This window comes from Botryllus schlosseri, chromosome 11, assembly GCF_051294905.1.
Source record: "Botryllus schlosseri isolate E-star chromosome 11, Bs_hap1, whole genome shotgun sequence".
NCBI classification, from domain to species: Eukaryota; Metazoa; Chordata; class Ascidiacea; order Stolidobranchia; family Styelidae; genus Botryllus; species Botryllus schlosseri.
In genome coordinates this window covers 25,815,459-25,843,348 of record NC_137246.1, presented here as the reverse complement: position 1 = coordinate 25,843,348, position 27,890 = coordinate 25,815,459, and the positions used below count along the sequence as shown (strand labels likewise).

Sequence of the window (27,890 nt, the reverse complement as noted above, 5' to 3'; positions counted from 1 at the left end):
TTGCTGTACTTGACACAGTATAGTTATATATTTAGTTGTAGACACCATGCGAGGAGTAGGGGTTAAACCCGCTCAGAGGCCAGACGCCAAACGCCGAGCGGCGGCCGAATGCCCATACGGCGTTTGGCGTCTGGTTTTCTGAGACGCCAAGTAGCTATACGGCGTTTGACGTCTGGCATGGTGAGACGCCGAGTATCTATACGACGTTTGGCGTCTGTTATGTTGAGACGCCGAGTAGCTACACGGCGTTTGGCGTCTGCTATGTTCAGACACCGAGTAGCTATAGCTATACGGCGTTTGGCGTCTGGTGTCTCGATAAACTGAGCAGAGGCTAAATCCTTTCATGGCGCGACTATTGAGTTCTCGCAACTATATGATACCGAAGATTGCATATTGTTACATTTTTTTCATAATAAGCGTTGGCAGAATCCCAAATGATTGTATGTTCAGATTCAAAAATGACCTACTTGATCACCTCCTGTCGTTATACTACTAGCTCGACTCACAATTTTTTGCTGACCTGAGTTATTTTCTTAAAAATGGATTTACTCATTCTAGGGCTTATTCAAGAATAAGGACTGATAAATGAAAAATAGGCCCTAAACCTGCCTTTTATCTGTTACAATAAACGAACATATGAATTATCCGAGGCCTTCGATATGACCCCCGAGAGTTCCACAGAAGTGACCTAAAGCTGAACCGGATGGGGGAACAATAAACACCATGACTTGGACTAAACCCAGTGCTCTCGGAATTGACTCGGTGGTGAATTGAAAATGACTCGAGTCAAATTGACTTGGTCACAACCCTGTCACCACCCCATATCAGTGCTGGGATGACTCGAGTCATGACTTGACTCAAGTCACCTTTTTCGTATGACTTGACTCGACTCAAGTCACTTTGCTAAAATGACTTGACTTGACTCGAGTGAGTCAAAATGTGCAATGACTTGTGACTCGAAGGTAGTGACTTGAACCCAACCCTTTATTTGTACACTTGCAACGAATTTCAGACCCAAGTCTGTAGATAGGCTACAGTATGTCAGCGGTCGGGAACCTATGGCTCGCGAGCCATATAAGGCTCTTTTGGGTATAAGATATGGCTCTTTGCCAAATATCTAATTTTTCACTGAATTGATCAATATTGCAGCAACTTGTTCGTTAATTTTCATCACGACCTGAATAATTATTCTCGTGACTGTATAAATTAAACATGTCTTTTGAGAGGTAAAGACAATGCCGTCTTCAGGGTAAGGGACTCGGACCCCCTTTTCAAAATCCCCAAATTTAGGTTACTGTCGCCCCGCGACTAATATCACTCGCGAATTCGATGTACCCGACTCGAAATCTTGGATTGCACGATACGTTGATTGATGAAAGAGAATAGCAGACATGGCGATGCCCATATGACAACGCAGTTATCAAATAAATGCGCACTGTCTTCGTGATCTGCGGCGCGACATGAATTGCCTTAGAAGTAACGTTCATAATTACAAACTCGAATTACAAACAACGCCATAGCTATCCACTGGAGATGGTGTGAACCTCTGAAAGGTTCAGGTTCGTGTGAACGCGAACCTTTTTGAAAGGTTCTGTATGTGTGCCACGTGACGTCATATTGCTAATTCCGACCCTACATTTCAGTGAAGTGATATATATTAGTGTACGTACAGTACGCGTTACCTAGCGACGACTCGGACCACATAATGCCACAATGCTGAAGCTGAATAAGCATCATTCGCAGACGACATGTAGTAAATTTGTAACAAAGCCTGTAAAATTTATGAGATTATCAAGGCGAACGTGAACCTCACGTTCATACCGTCCCTACTATCCACGTTCTTGATAGGTAAGTCGTTTTGTAGTACCGGCGACATAATGTAGGCGTTTGGCGCAACGTTATATGTTCCCGCCTTTCACTTTGAGAATTGAAAAGTCGAGCAGTATTTAGATATTCGGAATCAGTGCGACCATCTTACATTCAATTAACATCAGTTATTATAAATTGTAAACTATTTACGATGAATTGCGGTACTAATGGTGAAGCTTGGCCCGTCTGTGCATAGCCTATCGTTTCAGGCTTTATTTTCGAATAAGAAGTATGCAAATTTACTAATTTAGGAAGGAAAATGTTCGAAATTCAGTCATTCATGAACATCGATAAAAATGACAAAAGCAATTGAAGGTTTCACAATTTTCGTTCACTCATCCTGGCGACTGGTGACGAATTGCCTCAATGATGTAACGCTCCATACATTGGGTATGCTGCTGTAGTGACCATGTTTGGCTCCACTTACGCATGTGACCATGGGTTCTCGCATTTAATAGGAGGATCACTACGAAGCTACGTTCTCGTAACTCAAGGTTTGCATGCTCGAATAAGGTTATACCAGCATCATTAGTACGAGTTTTTACAGAAAAAATAGGCAACACGATGAATGCCCTGTAGTGAGATTGTATAAGTGCTACCATGACGTCACAAATTTTAAATTGTGACGTAACAGTTGATTGACATGTATGGCTCTTTGGGAGTTAAAATGGAAAAAATTGGGCCAAAATGGCTCTTCGGACGAAAAAGGTTCCCGACCACTGCAGTATGTAATGAAACCGCAATAAGAAATATGCAACGAATACCACAGTAAAATTATCAAGAAGCAAGCAACAAAACCACAGAAAAAGTCACAAAGAAATAAGCAGCGGAACCACAGTAGAAGTCACATAGAAATCAGCAGTGGAACCACGGTAAAATGTCCCCAATAAATATATAAACATCATAATTTACATCTGGGTACATAGCATGCAATAAAAATCAGGATCAGGTATCTGCTGTCCCGGGCAACAGTGCTCGTGCGTCCATCGACCACAGCCGTCACACGCATCCTGGAAACAAGTTAGAATCAATCTACCTGACAAATGTAATCTCGTAATTGCATAGGAAAGATGTGGTACCGATGGATCAGGCTTGTAATGACTCGAGTCATGACTCGACTCCAGTCACGATTTTTTTATGACTCGACTGGAGTCAACCTGTGTATTGACTCAACTTGGACTCGAGTCATTGCTCATGACTCGAACCAAGTCATATGACTCGAGTCTCAGACGGCAAAGACCGACATTTCATTGTAATTTCGAAGAATAGTAAAGTAACCACCTTATTGGGATTTTGTCTATTTGAAAATGCGACCAGAAACGGCTAAATATGAGGAAAATTAGTATACAGTCAACACAATGACTTGGACTCGGACTCGAGTCCTAACACTATGACTCGGACTCGAACCTCTGCTCGATGATTTGGACTCGGACTTGACTCGGTAATAAATTGAAAATGACTCGACTTTACTCTAGTCAAAACTATAAAAGTGAGATTGACTTGTGACTCGTAGCCTTGTGACTTGGTTACAACCCTGCGATGGATCAAAAATTTCAAAATGATCTCTGGCCCTCAAATCTTCAGCCGATAATATATCTTTTGCTGGCTCAACACTTTGATCCAAGCTAAGCTCTACGTATCTTGGACATTTACATGAATATCCGCTTTTTCAAAAAATTTTCATGAACGTTCAAAATTTGTTGCTCGAACGCATCATTGGTCCCCACTCGGTAGGTCCAAAGGCACACGAGTGACACAACCATGGGACCTGTGACCACCTTCAAGAATAAAATAGATTATTTGATTATATCAACTCAAATGTTGGGAGTAAAATCACGTTTCGATTTACGCCCAAAACAACAAAATTATTGGCACATACATATTACCCGTAAATCGACATTTAGACTTTCAATTACCTCGTTATAGCGATCAAGCAACACAGTAAACTATGATTTGCAACCTCTATATGTGTAGGGCTGTAGGCGTGTTTCTGTTGTTAAGTGATTAGTTGATTCAAACATTTTGCTTGATTTGGTTATGGTACCATAGGCTCCCCCACCCCATAAATATTGTAATTGAATTGAAAATAGTTAACTCGAGGATGGAATTGAATTAAAAAAGATGTGGCATTATATACCCTGATGGCTGATACAAGCCCTAAACTTCACATTAAAAATAATGGCTGGTTTGTTGGTGTGAAAGATTCTGCCAGCATGCATTTGTAGACAAATGAATTAGTTGGCAAGAAATATAATAAAAATTAAGTTCAGTTCCTATCAAATCCGAGCATAAGAATGGCAGTACAGTAGGGCTGATCGAAAAAAAGCTTTTCCTTCAGATTTCACTGGCTACTCGATAAAATTGTTAGGTTGGTTAAAAAAATGATGCGCACCAACTTTGTTATTGTTGTAGAAAAATTTCTAATTCCATGATTTTATAACAATTAATTAAAGAGTTAGTCACCGTCAATACTATTTTATTCAAATCCAAAATTTTCTACAGAAATAACTTCGCTTCTAGTGGTTGGAATTGAGCCAAATTTGATGTGCATCATGTCAGATGACAGCATAACAATTTTATGGCGTCGACGGAGAAATTTTGAAATTTTATTTTTTGTTTTTTAATGATAAATTCAAAACTTTCTACTGCAAGAATCTCGCTCATACTGGTTGGAATGGAGCCAAAGTTGGTGTGCAGCGTTTTTCTAACCAACCTAACAATTTTATCAAGTAGCCGGTGAAATCTGAAGGAAAAGTTTATTTTTGAACAGCCCTACTCTACAGCGAGCTTGGCTCGTTCCGCACTGTATAGAGTTCACCTGCAGCATTTTCAGGAAAAACAGAAATTAGACTAGAAATAGAATTTAAGCACTGAAACATTTCACAAATTAGATTAGAATTACATTACCGGTATTTCTCTCCAATTACTATAATTAGACTACCAGAATCACCTAGCTCTTCTAGTGTGCTCTAACACGTGTCACTTTAGATTTGCAGCTCTGCATCTCGCTCAGTTTTATTACAAGCTGGGCCACAAAAACGCCGCCATCTCAGCAACGAGGGAGGCTGTCGATTTGTGTCAACTTGCTGGCGATACAAGATGCTTGCAGCACGCTATGGTAAGGCGTTTGTTGTGAAGTGTGTTGCTTACGAATTAACGCTGTGCCAGTAAACTAATTTCGATCTTATTTTTAAATTGATTTTATCCCAACTCTAATGTACAATTGAATCATATATCCATATTGGAATGAACCCGAATATTTTCGGCTGACACTCGTCAGGGGTAATCGTAAGTAACTAGTTGAGAATTGAAAAGAACATTGTATATCGACAATCGTATTGTCACAAACACTGGAATTTCAAATCAATTCGAAGTCTAATCTAATTTGGGGGAAAACTGGGTACGGGAGCTATAATTGTAGTTCTAATCCAATTTGGTATAGCTGACAATATTCCTGTTGTTCAACTTGGAAATTAAATTAATTTTCCGAGCCAGACAAAAATACAACAAAAAGTATGTTCAGTTTATATCGATTCCATTTCGGAATCCAAGTTTTTGCAAATTATAATTTTTGAAAAGGATGAAAATTTTCTAGTTACCATCACTCGTCAGTAACAAAGTACTTCTTCTCGTTCCCAGTACTCAAGTAGATTTTGTTTACTTCTATTACTCGAGTGATATATAATTAGCCCACTGCCATATACTGCCGCTCAAACAAATGTCTAGCTTTGGTATGATTAATTATAATTATGCTTAAAACCAGGCGCGTAGCCAGGGGGGGGGGGGTTTCGGGGGTCGAAACCCCTTCCTTTAGAAACGCGAAACCCCTCCTTTAACGCGAAACCTTGCTCTTTTTAAATGACCGCTCTGACGCTAATACTCGTTTGCTATTTAATAAGTCATATTGTCAGTATTGCGCGCGGCTAATTAACGAAAGGCGCGGCCAATTAACGAAAGACGTGTTGCTAATTAGCGAGATTCGTCTGTGCGCATTGCACTGCACAATGTAACGCGACACGATCTCCCGCTGAGATGATTGGCGAAATCAGGTCATTCATTGTCGCGCGTTAGGCAATCATTACTAGCCTGATTTACCGCGTCTCCAACAAGCCTGATTCCGCTGGCTTGAATAATCACGTCTGCAATAGGCCCGCGGCGCACGATATCGTCACTGGCCTTCACAATCACATCTGCATTGGCTTGGTGTGCACGATATCTTCGTAGGCCTACACAATCGCATCTGGAATAGGCCTAGTACTAAAGATATCGCTAGCCTAACTACCGCGTCTTGGGCCTACCATGCTTTGGCTCCTATTTCTCGATGGCTTAGATAAAATGCTATTAAGTATATGCTGATTAGCGATTGTGATTAAAGAGTGACATCTCGTAACTGAATGACATCGAATGTCCGCAATCATGTTCGACGCGTGCGTACATGCGTAATTGATTTCCACTAGTCTTCAGTTATAGTCCAGTAGGCTTGAGTTATAAGAGGTAAAGGTTTGAACCATCTGAAATCGGCGTCATTATAGCACATATTCCATAAAAACTCGTACATTTTTACTTGCCTAAATCGTCGCCGAGGCTACGTAAGACGCAAGGCGCATTGATGAGCGGGCGTATTTAATTGTTCACCGCGTTGATGAGCGCGCGTATTCAAATGTTCGACGCGTGCGTATTTCATTGTTCACGACAGATCAGGGAGTCGCTAATTAACAGCACTTCCGGACTCGTCGACAAGCTTATCATACGCCTATAATCGCGAACACGGGGATTTTGTATATTCGTTATTTACGCATCGCATGTACTTAACCCTAATGAGTCAATGCTACGTTACTAAATTCGGAAAAAACCGACGCCCCCCTTTTATTTCAACCCCCCCTACCGACAAGATAACGTAATGGTAAAGCGTCCCGCTTCTTGATCGGTAGGTCGTGGGTTCGATTCCCGGCCGGGTCAGACCAAAGACCTGATTAGTAACACTGGTATCCATGGCTTCCCTGCTTGGCGCTCATGCATTACTGGGATGGCATGGAGGGGTGGTGCATGACTTAGAAAGCCGTAAAGGCTATATCTGTACTTCCTTGTCCAGCAGCATATGCACATCATGCACTCATGGTCTGCATGTGCGCAGATCGTGTGTATGTGTATCATGAGTCGGTGTATATGCCGCAAAAACATCAAGGACAAAAATAAACTACGTCCTTTCTTTCCTTTCTTTCCTTATTTTTTGGCTGGCTACGCGCCTGCTTAAAACTACCTGTTTGTGTCTATGAGTTTGCTCGTTTACTGAAATAAAGTACGGTTTCAGTGCTTGATGGCAGAGTTGGATCCGGACAATGTTCAACTGTCATTGCTGGATCACCAATTGAAGCCGACCATAGCAATGAAACTTTACGTAAGTATTCTATCTTAGATATCATCGGTCTACCTTTACTTGAGTCTGTCATCGATGAAAATAACTTACAAAACCAATGTATTTTCACTTCATGTCTTCCATTACATATTTTAGCCCTTAGCTTCCAAAGCTGTTGAGGGACGCTACCAAACAAGCTATGACGGCCAAGAGGCCGCGCAGTATATTCACAAAGTTAGCGGCAAACGAAACCCTGGCCCGATCGAACGCGAATCAAAGTTTAAATCTGACGGGTTACGCTTACAAAGCCGCGCTCTGGAGATTATACGGCAAAACGTAGCTTTCACCGTCACCTTCAATGTTCTGACGATATCGTTTTATTGCAGGCAAATGGCTAGCTTGTTTTGCTAGATGGCGCTGTCCAATCACAGAACGGGATACCAAGGATATCATTCCTATTCGTGGCAACCGAATACTTCGGATATTGCAATATCTCTCTGTCATCTATGTGAGATACTTCACGAGGTATTATCATCTCTTCCACACTGTCAAGTTAAATCAATCACTGCATTACTCTATTGGTTGCAGTCAGGCGAAATTGCTGGGTCTCAAGAAATCGTACAACATTTGAAGCACAGATTTCCTATGGGATCCGAACACAGCAAAGTAATGCATGCTTTTAAATTAGTTTTTTAATTTTATTAAGTTTAGGAGCAAGCACAATGATTGCTAGTACTCAAATCTGAATCGAGCATTACATATATATACATATATATATAGTCTTCTTTCCAATACTCTAATAGTTGCTGACGATTGCCCCTGACGAGTGTCAGCCAAAAATATTCGGTTTTATTTCAATATGAATATTCTATTCAATTGTAAATCAAGAATTGAGATATGATTATTTTACGAGTACTGAAATTATACTCTCCTGCCCACTGAGAGTTATTTATCAACAAAAATTATAGGTTTGATAGCATTTTTCACTGTGGAAGCTTTGAAACATCGTTTGGTCGTATCACGGCATACGAGACATGTGCATGGTACACAACTATGAATGTTAGTAGAAATGACATTCCTGTGAAGTCGTGATTGAGACACAGCGTTGTCACAAAGTGCAATGACATAGGTATGGTCGGAAAAATACCAAATTGTCTTTAGTGTGATGTAAAACCGGTATTCTATGCTTTGTGGTCTCTTGAAAGGCACATATTTGAAATTTGAATTTGCCAACGCCCAATTTTTACCATGCATTATATATTGATACCACTTTTCCTTGTATTATGGACGCGTGTTTTCTGACAGTTGTGGCTAGTCACGGAACTTCGGCTGAAACACATCATGGCTTTGAGGAGCTGCAAATATTCGGAAGCCTCCCAAGCCGAGATTGATTTGGTCGCTTTCGACGAGTCTGAAGCGGAATTTCGGTGAGTCGGTAACGTTTGGTGAATTGTATGATAAATAATTTTGTAATTCGCAGAATTCTCACTTGCTCCAATTAGTTTCGTGGTGTCGTTGTTGATTTTGATGCATCTTTTACTTGGTGTTCAGCAGGATTGTAAACAAGTCGTGAGGTTCCGAGTCTCAAGTTAATCTCACTTTTATGGTATTGACTCTCGAGTCAAGTCGAGTCATTTTCAATTATCCGGTTCAACCCACATTTTTCAACTCTGCTGAAGTAATATAGAATGGCTCGCATTCAAAATATCGTAGTTTTCCTCAGTCTTAACAATATATGGTCTTATTTTCAAAGTATCTGGACTGATAGACGAAATACCAGTATTATGGTGACGTTACTATTCTTCGAAGTTACAATGAAATGTCTGTTTTGGCCGTCCTAGTCTCGAGTCATATGACTTTGTTCAGGGAATGCACAAAGACTCTAGTACAAGTCGAGGTACAGCAAAAATTGACTTGAGTCGAGTCATTTTACGCATTTGAAACAATGACTCGAGTCGAGTCACCAAAAAATCGTGACTCGAGTCCGACTTACTGAAGTGGTTACAGACGTGGTCAAAGTAGTTATCGTCGTACTCAAGTAGAAGTAGTGATGTAAATTTCCACTCCAGTAAGAGCGAGTGCCAAGTAAGTAAAAAATCAAGTGTTCTTGGCTTAGAAAACAGAAACTGTTCTCTATAATTACCTACAAATATTTACGTTTCCTCTACTTGCCATTGCTGGCGACTTTGACTGCCTTCCAATGTCTTGCGCTTGTAACACGGTGTTCGATTTTTTTTATAGGAAGGCTGAGAGATTGTATCTTAGCGGGGATCAGGTGAAAGCGCACGATATTCTTCAAAAATTACTGCAGACCGATATTGCCGATAAACCGAATGACAATCACGACTTGCGTCAATGTTCCGCAGAACTTCGTTGCCAGGTATTTAAGAATAACAAATGCGCCATGTACAGACGCTCGCTTGCGGAGATCTTGATGGCGTGAAGACAAGGTTGTAAGGTAACCAAGTCGCAAGGTTCCGAGTCACAAGTCAATCTTAGTTTTATGTCTTTGATTCGAGTCAAGTCGAGTCATGTTAATTTCAAGGTCAAGTCAAAGCCACGGAGCAGAAGTCCAAGTCACTGTGTTTGTTGTTCAGTACCGGTGTCGAGTACATGTAATGCTCAACCAGGGTTGTAATGACTCGAGTTACGATTTTTTGATGACTCGAATTGACTCGAGTCATTTTCTAAAAATACGGAAATGACTCGACTTGGACTCGAGTCATTGTGCATGACCTGAACCAAGTCATATGACTCGAGACTCAGGCGGCCAAGACCGACATTTCATTGTAATTTTGCACTATTGGGATTTCGTCTATTGGTACTAGTACTTGGAAATGCGAGCAGTAACTGCTAAAAGTCAGCAAAATTCTTATGTTATAAATGCGAACCATTCGATATCACCAAACAGAGTTATAAAAACTGGGCTTAACAAGACTTTAACTGGAAACTGAGCAGTCGACACAATGACTTGGACTCGTACTCGAGTCATAACACCATGACTCGGACTCGACCCTCTGCTCGCTGACTTGGACTCGGACTTGACTCGGTCGTGAATTGAAAATGACTCGACTTGACTCAAAACTATAAAAGTGAGATTGACTTGTGAATCGGAGCATTGAGACTTGGTTACAACCCTGTGCTCAACCCACTTTTTTACAGCTCTGTTCGGGTGGTGCCGAATGCCCAGCATTCACCGTAGTTTATCTAATTTCCTCACTCTTCCTCAATTGAAAATGACTCGACTTGACTCGAGTCAAAACTGTAAAAATACCGGTCTCCACTCAGACTTTGGCAACTACAGAATTCAACTTGTCTAATCAGAGCATAATTCCAGTAATCTAATCTAATTTGTGAAATGTTTCTTTGCTCTAATATTAATTCTGATCTAATTTCTGGTTTAGTCTTAAAATGCTACAGGGGAATTGCATAGTGCGAAACGAGATAAGTTGGGTGTAGAGCTATTTGCGATTTGATATGAACAGAACTCTATTCAATTTCCAAGTTTTCGCTAGTTCAGTAATTCTAATCTAATTTCGAAAAACTAAAAATTCTCTAGTTGTACCAGCCTGGCACTGCTTGTGGACTTCTCTGATGATCGCCTGTGGATAGTCGTTAACAAATCCGTGTTGAAACTGTAACGCAAACCTTGGCAGATTTTCATGTATTTGGGTTGCATTCTGTTCGACGAGAGCAGCGACAATGCCGCCGCGACGCACTATTTACTGAAAGCTCTTTCAACGGCCGGAAAACATTACCTTCATAAATTTTTGGTCAAGTCGAAACTGCTACTTGCACAGTTACAGGTGAGCTTGGGTTTTCTTTGGGATACATTTCGTCCTAATTTTATATATATATATGATTGCCGTCTCAATACAACTATGATATGATGTGAACTAAACTTAGTTTTTTTGTAATTCTATTTCCAAGCTTTTCGAAATTCAGTAATTTTAATTCTACTATAATATGTAAAAAAATTACTGTGACGCCGTAGTGCAAATTTAAATCTAATTTGAAAAGCTGAAAATTTTGTAGTTTTCCAACTGTGATAATTTCCACTGGGATACACTATTACATGGGCATTGGGAGCTAAGCTGAAACGTTGGATGTCAAATGTGTTGATCTTCCCTGCTGATGCTCTCTCCTTGTCGGAAACAGATGTATTCCAGCTGTTTCAATAACGCCAAACGAACCTTGCAATCCTGCTTTTACGAATGCCTGACACACGGAACAGCGATGGACAAATGTTGCATGAAGATGGTGGAGGCCAAGTGCACCTTGTTTGCAAACAACCACCCAACTGTGTCAGGTCTGTACTGTACACCGAGGCAGTCAGTAACAAAGTACTTTTAAATTTTTTGGAGTACTCGGATAGTTCTTTCGTACTAGACTAATGAGACTGAAATATCGGTAATACAATTTGTGAAATGTTTCTACGTTGTAATATTAATTCTAATGACCTGGTGTTCTGGTGTTCCTGAAAATGCTACAGGAGAACTGTACAGTAGGGGTCTTCAAAAATGACATTTTTTCTTAAATTGTACTGGCTACTTGATAAAATTGTTAGGTTACCTAATTTAAGCCTTCACACCAAATTTGGTTCAATTCCAGCCAGTAGCCGCATTGCTACAGGAAAACATTATATAAAAATAAATTACCAAAAATTTCAAAATCTTCTGTTCACCCCGTGAAAGTGGTAGGTTGTCTATAGAAACGATGTTCACCAAATTTGGCTCAATTTCAACCAGTAGAAGCGGAGTTATTGCCGTCGAAAAATTTGGATTTGAATAAAATAGTATTTACGGTGGCCTTATCAAGTAGCCAGTACAATTTGAGAAAAAAAGTCATTTTTGAAGACCCCTATTGTACAGTATAAAACAAGCCAAGCTTGATGTGCAGGCATTTTTCGTTCTTCAGCTTGTAAGAGCTGGACTTTTATTTTTGTTCAAGTTCCAAGTTTATGGCAATTCAGTAATGCCAATTCCCATCTAAAGAGCTCTTTGGGTGTACAGAACTTAATATACAATTAAATGATCTATTCATATTGAAATGAACCCAAATATTTTCGGCTGACACTCGTCAGTGGTAATCCTCAGCAACTAGTAGAGAATTGAAAAGAACATCGTACATCAGGGGTGGGCAACATACGGCCCGCGGGCCGGATCCGGCCCGCGAAGGGATTTTGTCCGGCCCGCGCATAGTTTTCCGTTTTACATGATAATGTGGCCCGCGGCCCTAGTCTGCCGAGATTTCCCACTACTGGCTTACAACGTCAAATTTTAGTGACTGCATAGTGCATGTTATTATATACGTATATGCGCAGCGTGCTAGAGTGGAGCTTACGCGTAAGTTCGTCGAAGCGAGAAGGCTTGCATTATCGGCATTTGGGATGTACTCAACCCTAATGTCGTTTGTGGTAATCATGGTGTTTGTCGACTACAATGGTCAATTAGACCAGGCTGATATTTCTTATTTTTCATTCTGTAACCGCCGACTTGTAGCACGGCACACTTCTAGGCTTTTGTAAGACGAAAACACTGCTTATACCAGGGATCGCCAACTCAAAACGGGTCGTGGGCCACTTTTCAAATCTCGTAGAGGTCGCGGACCGCATGAATTCATTATCGAGATTTCTCAGGCCACACAGTTGAACAACGATGCTATCTCGTCACCTACTCAACCCTAACGAATATATGTGTTGGTAAATTAGGGGTGCCGGGGTTATCGAACTCCTTGAAATTTTAATTGAGGATTGCACCGTGTGTTGATTGATCAGATAGAAGCAGGCATGGCGGCGCCTGTATGACAATGCTATTCTCAAAGCCACATTGTCTTCGTCATTATCGGCGAGAAATGACTTTGAAGTGACAATACTGTCGTTAAAATGTATTCATTAAATGCGATTTATTCCTTGTATATGTGGAATGTGGATAAATGGGCGAATGTTGTATCGATTCAGCAATCCGGCCCGCCAACTACTTAATTTTCCTATATCCGGCCCGCCGACTCGAGAAGTTGCCCGCCCCTGTCGTACATCCACAATAGTATCACTAAATATGACATCACCGGCATGAAATCTCGAATGATTGAATCGAATGATCATCTACTTTGGAAAAATACTGGGTAGTTAGAATTCTAATCGAATTTGGAAGAGCTGTATTTTCGAATTTTACAACTCTGCTTACTATCGTTCAGATATCGATGAGGCCATCGCGGTAATTGAGAAGCTAAATTGGGAATTTGAGAAATTACAAGATCTACACAAAAGGAAAGACGCAGCATATTATTTAGCAAGGTGAGCGACGCAATAATTCAATATCATTCAATCAGATTTCACCATTTCATCAAAATTTTACGTTGATGTGTAGGGCCTATCTGCAATGTTTATTGTTAAGCTTTCTAGTCTGCATTTTACCAGATTGTATCACAAGAAGTCGCTGCTCTTGAGAAGAAGTCAATCGCCAGATCCCGCTTTACTCGAAGACGTCGTCTCGAACAGGAACAAGTTTTCGTCGCTTTTCAAGCAGATCGATTCCGTGACGTTTTCTAGTCCTACGATCTTGCTGATATGAGTTCCTGGGTCGAAAATCCCAGTCAGTGCTACTGTGGGTGTCGATATTTGGATGTTGATGGAGAAGCAGTTGCGGAACAATTAGATGCATTGACCCGTGAAGTCTGATGCAGCCTGGAATGCAGGGTTGTAACAAGGTTCCGGGTCGCAAGTCATCCTCACTTTTTTAGTATTGAGTCGAGTCATTCTAAATTCACCACCGAGTCAAGTCCAAGTTAGCGACTAGAGTAGTGGTTCTCAACCTGGGGGGCGTGAAAGCATCTGAAGGGGGCCGTGAAGAAGCGGTCAACTGAAGAAAAAAATTCGTACTTCATATTTTTTAATTCTCTCATCAACAGTCATCCCTCCATGCCATCAAACAATCTGTTGGGGTTGCTAGCATCCCGGTTGGATCTTGTGATATGACGGTAGGGGCGCGCGAAATTTTTCACTGTCATAAAAGGGGGCATGTCTAACAAAAGGTTGAGAACCACTGGACTAGAGGGTCGAGTTAGAGCAGGGCCGGCCAACCCGTGGCCCGCGGGCCACATGTGGCCCGTGAGAAGGTTTTGAGTGGCCCGCGAGATTATTTCCGAAATTTCTAATATTCTAAAAAAAATGAATTGCACAGATTGATAACTTGCGAGGCCAACCAAAAATTTGATTAGTCTGGCCGCTACGCTAGAGATGTGATGACTAAAATATCAGTTACGAAGCATTGGCAGATCCATGAGCCATGCAGTCGCATATTGGTAGATCTTTTCGTACACAACAATAAAGCAGAATAATTTGCCATAGATTTTTCAAAAGTAAAAATTTTCTACACGCTTTGCGCATCATGTTGTCACGCGATCTCTTGCTTTCAATATTGTTGCCCCTTTGTCAAAATGAGAGAACTCCTAATGTATCAGATTGAGTCTAACTATATTCGCGATTACGAGACAAAGTGTCGTTCAACATATGCGACCTCGACCTTACGTTTGCGCTCGCAGAAAGACCGTCGAATATGAAACGTAGGTACAAAATGATTGACGCATGTTGATCGAAGCTTTCGATTTCGATATGTCCAGGTGCCGAATAGCCCAGTCCTCGCAAACTGAGCCCGCAATATGGTCAAGTGACAATGTTATTGACCTATGAACTCCAAAAAATATTCGCGCGGCTAGTGGCCCGCGCAGTGGTTCGTCATTCGAATGTGGCCCTTCGGCTGAAAAGGTTGGTCACCCCTGAGTTAGAGTAATTGTGTTCACTGTTTAGTCTCGAGTTCAATCCGGTCCAACCCACATTTTTAACTTTGCTTGAGTGATTTAGAATGGCTCGCATTCATAATATTGTAATTATCCAAGTATCTGGACTGATAGACGAAATACCGATACTGATGAGACTTCACTATTCTTCGAAGTTAAAATGAAACGTCTGTCTTGTTCGTCTAGCCTCGTATCGTAGGCCTACGACTTGGTTAGAGTCATGCACAACTAAGCAATCATTACAACCCTGCTGAAATGAGCTCGAGATCTTGATTAGGCGCTCTGTGTATGATGAAAATAAAGTCGATGCGCTATCAGTTGCATGTTGCATTATTCACGTCAAGAGAGACGGAATCTTTGTTTGACAACCGTGTAGGAAGCAGTGTTGGGATCAAGTCACTACCTTCGAGTCACGAGTCAATTCGAGTCATTGCACCTTTTGACTCGAGTCAAGTCAATCGATTTTCGAAGGTGACTCGAGTCAAGTCAAGTCAGTCGATTTTCGGAGCTGACTCAAGTCAAGTCACAATTCAAGTTAAATTTCATTTTCGAGGTATGAGTTGCGATTACGTCATTGTATATTGCTAGCTGTCTGAAATAAAGATTGAGTGGTCATTGATTTTGAACCGATGAACGAATATAGAGTTAAATATACACGCAAGTAAGGCGCTGTATCGCTCGCATATAAGTAGAACTAAGAAACTACGAAAGTAATTGCACAGCTTCAGTTTATAGTTACCAGCCAAAATAGAGAAGCGAATTGATAAGATGCAATACATAACCGCTTTGCAAATTGATATGATGCAATTCCAGCCTGCGTCAATGGTTGAGGACTATATCAACTATTTGCGAATTCAATTTCAATAAAACAATAGGTTTGGTTAAATCAAGAACACAGAACAGAAATAGATATTTTGCTATTAAATTACTTTACTATACTATAGTTTACGACAACGTGCTGTCAGCTTCGATCACTTCGTTTGTGATCAATATATTTGTGAGAGAACAATGGAGGCTCAGTAAAACGCACGATCATTGAATGATTGGCCGCTCTCACAGGTTACACCAGCGTTGCGCGAACAATCCAAACATATGTAAGATACAGTGATTTTTATCGACACCGATTACTTGATGACTTGAAATTGACTCGTGAATTTTGCTCCGAGTCAATCCACATTTCTGATACGCCGAGTCAAGTCATTTTAGCAAAATGACTCGAGTCAAGTCAAGTCATACGAAAAAGTGACTCGAGTCATCCCAACACTGGTAGGAAGAACAAACTGTTGGAAATTGAATGAGCAAAGTGAGGTCATTGGCAGTACAATTCAGCAGTAGGAGCGGAGAGTCAAAATATTGTATTTTTTAAACTCACAGGGAAAACTATGGAGATCTGTTCAGGCATGGCCTACTAAAAACACGGCCTTACAGTCTGCCTATTGACCTGAAAATTAAGAGGCCTAAAGTCTACTTTCCAACCCTTACCAGCTGTGCACTCAATTGGTCAGAAAATGCGATATTGTCATAATGCTACCTGTCTTTGGTACTCTACTAACACGCCGGTGCACAATGTATGTAAAAAATAGTATATTGCAGCAATATATAACGAAAAAATTAGGAACGAAATTTGTATAATCAATGAAAAATGGGTGGAGAAACTCTTGAATTAGAGCCTTAGGAAACAAATATCACAGCCTTACAGGACAATCACTTCTTTTGCCTTTGCCTCTCTTTAAATTGGCGAAATTCCCTTAGTGAGCAATTCGCAAATTTTTGCTGACTATTGTAAAAAATGTTCACAATATTTATGAACGCGACATTTGTACTATTTTCACTAGGTGCATTACAACCAATTCGGGATTTACCTAACACAACTTTCAACACACATAATGCTGCACGGAGCAGAGGAACAGTGCCACGGTTAGATTTGAGCTGATTAGCCGAATCTAGAACTGCGAAAGAATCAAATACAAAATGGGCCACCTTGAACGGCAGGTACACTCAACCGTCCCCTAGGCCTATCCACCAAACTGAAATATTCATCATATTCCTCTTCGGTTTCATCAGTCGTGAGGGATAAGCTACACTCGGTGCAGTCCGTAGAATGACAGCATTACCAAGACTATTAGGGAAGTACCTCTGCTTGCTGTTTCCAACACTCCACCACATATGTATGACTTTGAGGAAGCAATAGGTATCCGCCTTATCTGGAAGGTATTTGGAGCAAGCTGCTATGGTTTTTTCATCAAAGATAGCCAGTGCCAGGTTGACGTTCTGCTTGTTGTGGCCAGATGTAGTGCTTTTTTGTTAGCTTTGGAGCCATTCGCAAATTACACTCCAATTGCAATGCAATATAACCAGCAGGGCTAATTATGGATATATCGCCACCTTTGATATATAATGATGGAAAGGAAAATCTCCTAGCATTCAGTAGATTGTTGCGAAGGTTCTGCACCAAATGAACGTTGTCATAAAATAGATAGATTTTTGTCTTGCAACTTGGATGACTGATTAACAACTCGGAGTTTGATCCTAACTGTGATGACAGTATATTGAAAGCACGAACGTTGGTGCTGTGGTTGTCAGAAGCAATACCTCTCGCATTAAATCCGAGATCAGACAGGTTTTGCGTTAACGAGGCACCTTAAACTTGTGTTTCTGGTTAAATTTGTAGGACTAAAGGAAGCGATTTTTCAAGTCCATTGATCATTATCACTATAACGCCTTGGCAAATATTTCCGTCTTCATCAGCACCATAACATTTGCCACCATGATATTGCACAATTTTTGCAGATACATTTCATCCACCATCACAATGACATCCTCAAAAATTTCCATGGCCTTTGAAAAATCAACAGTCCCTTTAGTCTTGTTCGCTAACAGCTCAAAGATGGCATAGGGAACATTTCCAAAAGTGTCTTGTACGCTTGGCAAGAAATATAACGTAAAAGCAAGCAGTACCGGATCATAGTGCTAGATGATGCCAGAGTATTTCCAGCCTTGTGGTATCTTAGATTAAGCAGCTCCTCTAAAATATCCACTTCGGGATCCGGATCAGTTAGACTATCCAAATAGCTTGGGAAGTTTAGTAGCTCGCATTTCCTTTTGAGCAGAGTATTCTTGCTTGTGCGGAACCATGTTGGTAAAGGCACAGGTATCCCATTATGTTGCATCTGCACCCTCAATTGACGTCAATTTTCATGGCACTCTTGATTTTTGGAAAGCCTTCCAAACATAGCTCATAGTACATAACATGCTGATCCCCTGCTTGAGACTTTGGCAGATTTCACAGTAGTATATCCAAAAGTACACCCAACCACGCAGCACTTAAGAACCATCGCCTATTATCTACACTAGAAAATGAATATTAACAAATTAGCCTAATATCACTTTAAAATAGTATTCCGACACAGCACCATATCCAAGCCTTGCAACAATTAATGAAATTCTATAGAAACAGTTACAATGAACATGCCTTCGTCATCATAAATGTCTTAGAACCAAAGCTACCAGTTATACAATTCGTCAAATAGACTACCGTATCCAAGACTATGTTTGCGAGAAAGCAGATTATGATACTACAATGGAGCCGTTCGAACACGACGTTCTTCGCGTCAACTTGAACCGCTGACACTGTCGACGAACAGTAACCTGATTGCCAACTAACCTATCAAATGATAATACTGACCCTTAGCTCGTGAATATACTCTATACAGCGAAAGAAACAAGTGCAATGCGACGAACAGCAACACACGGCGCAACCCGCACAACTGCAAATGTCTTGACTTCTTCAACAACAACTACAACTGTATTCATCCGCACGAGTTTTTGCAGTGATATCAGTGGGTTATTCACCTGACTAGCAGCTCTTTTGGGACTAAAATGATTGTTTCCGTGTTAAAACGATATTCCATCATCTTAACACAATAAATCCTGTTCAGAATCCACTTGTCGTTTTGACTTGCGCGCTACTTACCATCTGCGTAGGTATAACCGTGAGATTTACACTGTTTCAGAGCTGGCCTCTTAATTTTCAGGTAGACAGGCAGACTGTAAGGCCGTGTTTTTAGTAGGCCATGCTATGCTATAAATTTAGGCCTGGCAAGAAAAGAATCATCATATTTATAACTATTTGAATAGAATTGTTGTTGTACTTATATATTAATTAACATATAGACACCATATGGGCGGACAAATGTATTGTGCCATCATCAAAGCTATCGGGTTATAATTTTGCAGCTACATATGAATATTTTGAATTTAACAGATTGATAATAGAGACTGATCTGATATCAAAACACTTTTAGGTTGACCATTGTAATTCCAATCAGCTTAAGTAGGCTATTAATCTCATGGCCAAATATCTTAAAATATAGGAGCAAAATCAAATATAGGAGAAAAAACAAATATAAATATAATATAAATATATTAATGAATGTGTCCTAGTGATTGAAATGTCGGAACGCCGAACGGCCCATTGTTGTTACATCGTTGGAGCGTACCACTACGGTACTCGGTACCAGCTGTAAGTGGCCCTAGTAACCTGGTTTAGCGACCAAAGATGTAACTGACAGATTGCCAATAGTTGCCATAACCACTTGATGCTTAGTTAGCGAAATACCAAGCTGCGACCTTCTGATCTATTACTATTACCCGGATACGCGTTAGTTTGTTGCGTCCACGGTTCTAACAAATTCACGGCATTCCGAGTCACTCCCAGTCCACTCGAGTCATTTTCATTTTGCCATCGAGTTAGCCCGAGTCTGAGTAATTCTAAGAAACATCGCGTCTAAGTCCAACTCACAAATTTCAGTCTAACGAATCGTCTAAGCAAGGGTCGGCTTTTGTCATCATGAATTGGAAATGCGGCGAAATAGTGAATCCTCCACTGCATGGTAGCATTTGCAATAGGGTCCATCAAACCACTAGGTGTCGCCAGACTTTAGGTGGTAACCGCCGTTGCTACGTACGCGGTTGCCGTTATCAGAAACCTGTAGGTTACTTTCTCGATTGTGTAAAGGTATTATATATGGAAATAATGGCTACAACATATTCTACGTGGACCGTGAGCTCGCTATAAAATGAACTAAAACCTCGAAAACTTCTGGTGCGGAGCTGGTAGCCGACATTTAGTTGACAATTTCACATTCTCACCTAGTTATCAAATCGGCCTTATTTCCTTCCGTAGAAGCTTTCCGAAGTTTTAGTTCATTTTATAGCGAGTTCACAGTCCCCGTAGAATATGTTGTAGCCATTTTTTCCATATAAAATACCCTTACACAATCGAGAAAGTAACCTACAGGTTTCTGAATACGGCAACGCATACGTAACAAAGGCAGTTACCACCCAAAGTCTGGCGACACCTAGTGGTTTGATGGACCCTATTGATATGATAGTGAAGTTTGATGAATAGTTTCAGGCTTTCGGGGCAATTTAAGAGGGGATTTTGACTTTAAAACCTGTAAAGATATGTGACACTAAAATATTTTCAAATTATTAAAAATCTAAAATGTCGTCGCGGGCCGCACAAAATGCTCTGGCGGGCCGCGTGTTTGAGACCTCTGATTTAAATCGAACGAATATAGTTTAATAATGCGTTTATATTCTCACGGATGTGTAGATGGGTAGTGTATTGTACGACATCAATTTGTTCAACTTCTTGAGGCTTCGTATTCCATCCTCTAATTGGCTTTTAACTCTTTCGACGCCGCGTATCCCCATATGTTCGCTAGAGATTGTCTTCAAAACGCCGCGTATCCCCATATGTTCGCTAAATCGAGAGAGCGTATTTTTGTCTCGAAAATCTGACATGCCGTTTTGCGTCCATGGCAGTCGGGGCATTGTGCGGTAATGAATTCAAAATTCAAGACTTGCTACTAAGAAACAATTTTGCTGGATTACCTGTACGGAATAGTAACTTTATTTGATATAGATTTCCACGACGGTAATGATTTTCAACAGATGCCAATACCTAAAGACATTTTACATCATTATCACCAATCTTTAGCGACACATCGGATCTACTGAAGCCACCAAGTCAGTACATGTACTTGCGACAACACAGACTTCACACCAATATATACGTATTTATTCAAGTTTTTCAAACGTAAAATTGCATCGGGAGATGACGAGGACTCAACGGAGACAAATAATGATGTTTTTGTGCAGATCGTTGCTTGTAATCGTACACAAATGGGCTCCGTCGGTATGTTACTGCGCCTGAAAAACAAACTTGAGTACCGGTACTAGCAGAAGTCAAATTTTCGAGCCATTATTGCGGATTTGACGTCACAATGATAACCTTGAAGCATCGACGGCCGAAGATCATGTCGGCAGCAGTATTTCACGACGGTTCTGAACCTCCGCATTGCCATTGAAAAGGAATTAACGATTTAAGGATAATATATTATCAATATATAATATAATAAGAATATTCTGTGAAATTTACAACGTCACAGCTAATCTATAAGTACCATAGAAACACCAACAAAATCCATACCTTGGCAGCAGCGCGGGTGAAATCAGCCAAACCTCAGTTCGTACCGAAGCCTGTCCTAGCAACACGACAGGATCAATCAAGGCACGTTACGCATCATTAGATATTGTATAGCGTAAAAGAGATGAGTACCGTAACTCAACGTTGTGCCAAGCTTAAGCAGCAGGCAGTGCAGTTTTTATCTTATTTTGACCTGATACGGTTTTGTCGTTATATGGCCAAAATTGATGCACGTAAAGAGGATGAGAAGGTACGGCAGAATGAGCGTAACATCAACTTGCTTCTCAAGACACGATACGGTACCAAGGCAGTTGCTGGTAGTAAGGTTATTACCAACTTATCGGACTATGAGCTGAGTGACACAGAAGAGTTGGTACTATCTCTTGGTCTTGATTTTTTGTGCCACCGACAGAAATCAAGCGTGAGGAAGTCTTTGCTGAATTTGAGGTATTACTTGGACAATTGGCACATCATCACCAGAAATTTGATGATGAAAGCAGAGCAAAAGGAACACAGTGAGAAAATTGTGGCCCTTAAAGCCAAACTAAGTAGCTTAGCGCATGGTTTTTGTGGAACTCCAATCGACAGAAGTGATTTCACGATGACGTCCGATTGCTACAGGAGCATCAGATCCCTGAAATCCAATAAGTCAATTCACATAACCAAACCTGATAAAGGATCTGGTGTAGTCATTTTGAATAAGTGTGACTACATTTCTAAAATGGATTCAATTCTCGGCGACAAGTCTAAATTTGAAATCCTTGGCCCTGCGTGTGACAATGACAACACCTCCAAGATAGAAGCTCGTATTCAGCGTCTACTATTGACCCTCAAGAAGGCGGGAAAAATCTCTTCTGTTGAATACGACGACATCAGACCCACTGGCTCCATTCGACCACGTATGTATGGTCTTCCGAAGACCCATAAATCGAATGTACCCTTACGTCCGATACTATCGATGGTTGGATCAGCGTATCACAAAGTCGCGAAGTGGATTGCGAGATATCTTGAGCCGGTGAGTTTGGTCTATGGTGGTAACTGCATTCGTGACTCGTTCACATTTGCTGATACCATTCGTCATGTTGATCTCGATGAGTCCGAAATCTCTATGTGTTCGTTTGATATATCTAGTTTATTCACGAACGTGCCAGTTCAAGAGACTATAGAGATTTGTGCCAATGAACTCTATGGTGGTGTCCTTCCATCTCCTCCATTCTCAAGGTCTTCTTTTGTTAAATTAATGCGATTGATCACTTGTGATGTCGAATTTAGTTTCAATAACACCATATATACACAGATCGATGGTGTTGCAATGGGATCGCCGCTTGGTCCCATTCTGGCTAACATTTTTGTGGGGTATTACGAAAAACGGTTATTCGAAGATATTGATCGACCATTAATGTATCAAAGATATGTTGATGACACCTTCGCCATATTTGAAAATGAATCCCAGTGTGATTTGTTTCTGAGCAAATTGAATGGTCTTCACCCATCACTGAAATTCACCATGGAAAAAGAGGTTATAATAATTCATTAGCATTCCGTGATGTTGTAGTGGAAAAGACGGGTGCTAATTTTGTTACATCAGTTTACCGTAAGCCTACATTCAGTGGGCAATACATTTCGTGGGATTCTTTCTGTCCAGTAAAACGTAAAGTAAATTTGATAAGAACTCTGGTACACAGGGCTCTGATGATTTGTAGTAAAGTCAAACTTGATTCTGAATTGGAGAACATTCGGTCAATCTTTCAGTCAAATGGTTATCCTGATCATATCATTAAAATGACCATAGATCGTAAACTCAAAGATTTCAGAAAAGTTAAACCGTTTGGACCTAGAAAATGTCCTGTTTATTTGCATCTTCCTTGGATTGGGAAAGTGTCCAACAGGTTTGAAAAACAAATTAAATCGTCAGTGAGCCATTGTTTTTCACAAGTAGAACCTCAGATAATCTTCACGACGAAATCTCTGATGCCTGCAACGAAAAGGATGTGCTACCTGCGACAAATCAAAGCAACATAATATATGAATACACGTGCCGATGTGACAGTCGGTATGTAGGTCGCACGTCTCAGCGCTTGCAGCAAAGAATTCGCCAGCATGTCCCACGGCAAATTAGAATAAATAATGTTTCTCCAACTCCTTCATCGCAGTCTGTTGACACACTGCGTGATTATGATCAAGTTACTGCTTGTAATTCGGCTATTGGACAGCATCTCTTATCCCATCCAGAATGTGCTGATCATTACAATGACAGTCAATTTTCTATACTTGCTCGTGGCCGTTCTCTTTTTCATTTAAAGGTCCTGGAATCTACGATCATAAAGCTACGAAAGCCGATTCTCTGTCGCCAGAAGGAACGCCTCTACACTCTTGGAATATTTCATTAATGTTATGTGTTGTGTTTTCGGTTATTTGTAACCGAATATGTACTCGTTAACGTTTGTTTTGTACCGTTACTATCTAGCCCGGGTTGCCAGTAAACTCGCCCCAAAGTAAATTCGGCCCGTCGAATTCGGCCCTCGGTCACTTTGGCCGTCGGTGAATTCGGCCGTCGGTAAATTCGGCCCTCGGTAAATTCGGCCAGGGCGAGAGTAACAATAACAGTTACAATACCATTACCTAACCCTAATCCTAACCTAACTCTAATCCTAACCTAACCCTAATCCTAACCCTAATCTTAACCTAACCCAACCCTAATCCTAACCTAACCCTAATCCTAAGCTAATCCTAACCGAACCTAACGCTAATCCTAATCCTAACGCTAATCCTAACCCTAAACCTACCCCTAACCTCCAAATCACTTGATAATATTATAATTATGTAATATAATACACATTATTAGTTCGTAATACAATTTCACACGATGTTCTCCGAGGGCCGAATATACCGATTGAAGTCGGCTGTCGGTAAATTCGGCCCCATAAACATCGGCATAAATATACACATATATGTATTTATACGCATACCCTGTTCTCCAAATCACTTGATAATAATATAATTATGAAATTAATTCACATTAATAGTTTGTAATACATTTTTATAAAAAATTCTCCGAGGGCAGAATTGACCGAGTAACCGGTGAATTCGGCCGTCGGTAAATTCGGTCCCCGTGAATATCCGCGCTATCTCCCGTGATTACGCGATCTACGCATACCCTGACATCCAAATCACTTTATAATAGTATAATTATGTAATTAATTCATGTTAACGGTTGGTAATACATTTTAATACAATATTCTCGGTGGGCCGAATTTACTGATGTAATGGCCGAATTTACTTTGGGGCGAGTTTACTGGCAACCTCTAGCCCGTCTACTAGTTGTTTGTTTTTGTTATTATTACGTCATACAGACAAAATAGTTCTTACATTTCGAATTTGATTCACCCCATCACTAACGTTCGCTACTGATGAGAGTTAGTCGAAAAGCTTTTAGCGAATAAATTAACAATATGAAGTTATTGTTTCGCGTTATTCTGAAGTTCTGTACCACAAATCACTTGTTCATTAGATATATATCGTTCGCGGCTACAATAAGGACGTAGGTACGTCTCGGTAGCTAAGGTAGCGACGAAGTTACGATCGGTTGAAATTGGGGTTATTTGGTGAAAATCGCGGCGTTTTGAAGACAATCGTCAAATTTAGCTCGGCGTCGAAAGAGTTAATACCATATTGTAGCATGTAGCTATACCGGTACAGACGTATTTTATTAGCAGTTCTACGTGTGCGTGAGGGATACAACACCTTTTTGCATGTATATTTAACTTTGTATTCGTTATTATTCAAGATAAATGGCCAATTAATTTGTCCTTCACCTAGTTAGCAAAACGTAATGACTTTGCATCATCACTCATACTTCGAATATTCAATTTGACTTGAATCGTGACTTGACTCGTGATTGACTTGACTTGACTCGAGCCACCTCCAAAAAACGAGTGACTTGACTTGATTCGAGTCAAAATGTGCAACGACTCGAGATTAATCGTGACTCGACGGTATAGTGACTTGATCCCAACACTGGTCCGAACTTCGATTTCACTCTCCATTCAATATGATTGTCGATCACGACAATCTGGCTCACGAATTATTGTGAGCACAGGAACGTGGCTTGAGGCGCTTTTGACGCAGTATAATTTAAAGGCAGGCGTGTATTTGCTCGTCTAATATTGAGAAGATAAGGGCTTGGAACATTTGGCAAATGTAATAAGAAACATTGACATTAGAAATACTTCGCGATTCACCTGAAATAGCGACGAACCGGTTGGGAAGCACTGAGTCGAAATGACCTCTATGGCCACCTAGTGGATTTTATAAATCTTGAATTGGATTGTAAACCGTCCCACGGCACATCCTCGAAGGCTTCACTCTCTCCCCCTTGGTGTTCTACCAGCCGCGGATTCGTGTGTGGCTGTGATATGCGATGACAAATTTACAAGACTTCGGTCGATTTCGAAGTTAACTTAGCCTGAGTTTGAGTTTATAGTTAAATAATGTTTTCCTTTCAAAAACACCAATGATTGCGATGCAATGAAAAGATAGGAAGGAATCGGAACGACTTGGAATGGTCTTTTAAATCAGACACACACCTAAGCCTAACTGGGGATTCTTAAACTTTTTTGATCACGGATCAAGTTATGTGGTCTGGCCTCAAAATTTAGAAAGCCGATTACTTTGACCCAGTTTAGACTATATGATGCGTAAAAAGTTTCCTGATGACTGAAATTTTGTCATTACATAAAGATCATCCCAATTTGGGCTATCCCATACCCGACATAAGCTACACTTTCGCCGTCCGTCTTACAGGGTTGTAATGAATCGAATCAATATTTTCTGATGACTCGACTTGACTCGAGTCATTTTTTCAAAATACGGAAATGACTCGACTCGAGTCAATATGTGTCTTTACTCGACTTGGACTCGAGTCATTGCGCATGACTCGAAACAAGTCATATGACTCGAGACTCAGACGACCAAGACCGACATTTCATTGTAATTTCGAAGATTAGTAAAGTAACCACATTATTGTGATTTCGTCTATTGGTGCTGGTACTTGAAAATGCGTTCGGAAACTTTTAAAAGTGAGGAAAATTAGTAGGCTATATTATAAATGTGAACCATTCGATATCACCATACAGAGTTATAAAAAGTGGGTTTAACAATTAAGACTTTAACTGGAAACTGAGCAATCAACAAAATGACTTGGACTAGGACTCGAGTCATAATACCATGACTCGGACTTGACCCTATGCTCGATGACTTGGACTCGGACTTGACTCGGTAGTGAATTGAAAATGACTCGACTTGACTCGAGTCAAAACTATAAAGGTGAAATTGACTTGTGACTCGGAACCTATTGTGACTTGGTTACAACCCCGCCGTGTTACAGCGTCATTGCAAAAGAAATAATCTAATTTTGTAGTTTCTTGATGTATTTCAGAGTTATTGCCCTTCACCGACCCTTTAACCCCCCTGTTCGCGGACCCCTGAGTGGTCTGTGGATCCCAGTTTAATAACCCCTAGCCGAAACGATGGGAAGAAAAGACAGGCACATTGCACAATTCACAATGAATGAAAAGTCATTGAACATAACGTAAAAAGACAAGCGATAAAATGAGGTGGCATGTGCCGGAAGGTGAGGTCGATAGATGGGGCCGTGGTCCAGTAACCTCGGGCTCGGACTACCATTCATTCAGTAGTTGCTTATTGTTGTTTGTGGTATTCATGGTGTTTGTCGACTACTATGGTCATTTACACCAGGCCGATATGTTTGATTTTTATTCCGTAACTGCCGACTTATAGCACGGCCCACTTCCAGGCTTTTTGTAAGACACCGCTAACGCGGATGAGGTGGCGAGGAGGAGTAGTTGCTTATATTTCGACGTAAATGAGGACAGTGGACATGGACAATGGATATGCTCGCCGATTTGTCGGATACCCGTCGAAATACTGTTCCACAGTGGTGGTCGGGCATATTTTTGTGTGACCTCATTGAAATACTTTGCTTTCTCCCGCCAATGCGGTATTTGTTCAAGGTTGGCTGCAACATTTTAACAATTTCAGGCACACACGACACTCTATTCTCATTGTTACCAACTATGTCGGTTATTTCCGACCTTCAACCGATAGCATTTTTTCAGTAATCACATATGTGGGCGTTGGCGGCCACACCGGCTCAATACATTCGCTAATTTACAGTCAAGTATACACATAGTATACAGTGTCAAGTGAGCAAACAGAAGGCACTGTACGTACAGTGCAATTGTGTACGCACGAGCTTTAAATCGATGTGACGTAGCCTACATTGTAAATACGCGCAGCATTGCTGCGCAGAAGTGTACGTAGGCCGATACCAGATTGGTCAACTAAAATCCTTTT

The 27,890-nt window shown here is 40.7% G+C and overlaps 1 protein-coding gene, 1 long non-coding RNA gene and 1 pseudogene across 3 annotated transcripts; 2 read left to right on the top strand and 1 right to left on the bottom strand.

Annotated features, from left to right (window-relative positions):
- Positions 1-1,235: 1,235 nt before the first annotated feature.
- On the top strand, positions 1,236-14,286 carry LOC145449930 (anaphase-promoting complex subunit 5-like; annotated as a pseudogene). Its single transcript, XR_013918381.1, has 12 exons — positions 1,236-1,249; positions 4,858-4,987; positions 7,181-7,267; positions 7,382-7,561; positions 7,612-7,750; positions 7,814-7,891; positions 8,531-8,652; positions 9,467-9,605; positions 10,882-11,031; positions 11,384-11,534; positions 13,421-13,520; positions 13,644-14,286. The product of XR_013918381.1 is annotated as an anaphase-promoting complex subunit 5-like (transcript).
- Positions 14,287-21,085: 6,799 nt separating this feature from the next.
- LOC145450451 (uncharacterized) lies at positions 21,086-21,579 on the bottom strand. Its single transcript, XR_013918489.1, has 2 exons — positions 21,519-21,579; positions 21,086-21,250 (listed from the first exon to the last, which is right to left on the bottom strand). It is a non-coding gene; the product is annotated as an uncharacterized LOC145450451 (long non-coding RNA).
- A 150-nt stretch (positions 21,580-21,729) lies between these two features.
- On the top strand, positions 21,730-23,971 carry LOC145449929 (uncharacterized). Its single transcript, XM_080328368.1, has 2 exons — positions 21,730-22,530; positions 23,819-23,971. The coding sequence occupies exons 1-2, from the start codon at positions 21,730-21,732 to the stop codon at positions 23,903-23,905; spliced, it is 888 nt and encodes a 295-aa protein (XP_080184494.1). The 3' UTR covers positions 23,906-23,971.
- Positions 23,972-27,890: the final 3,919 nt, after the last annotated feature.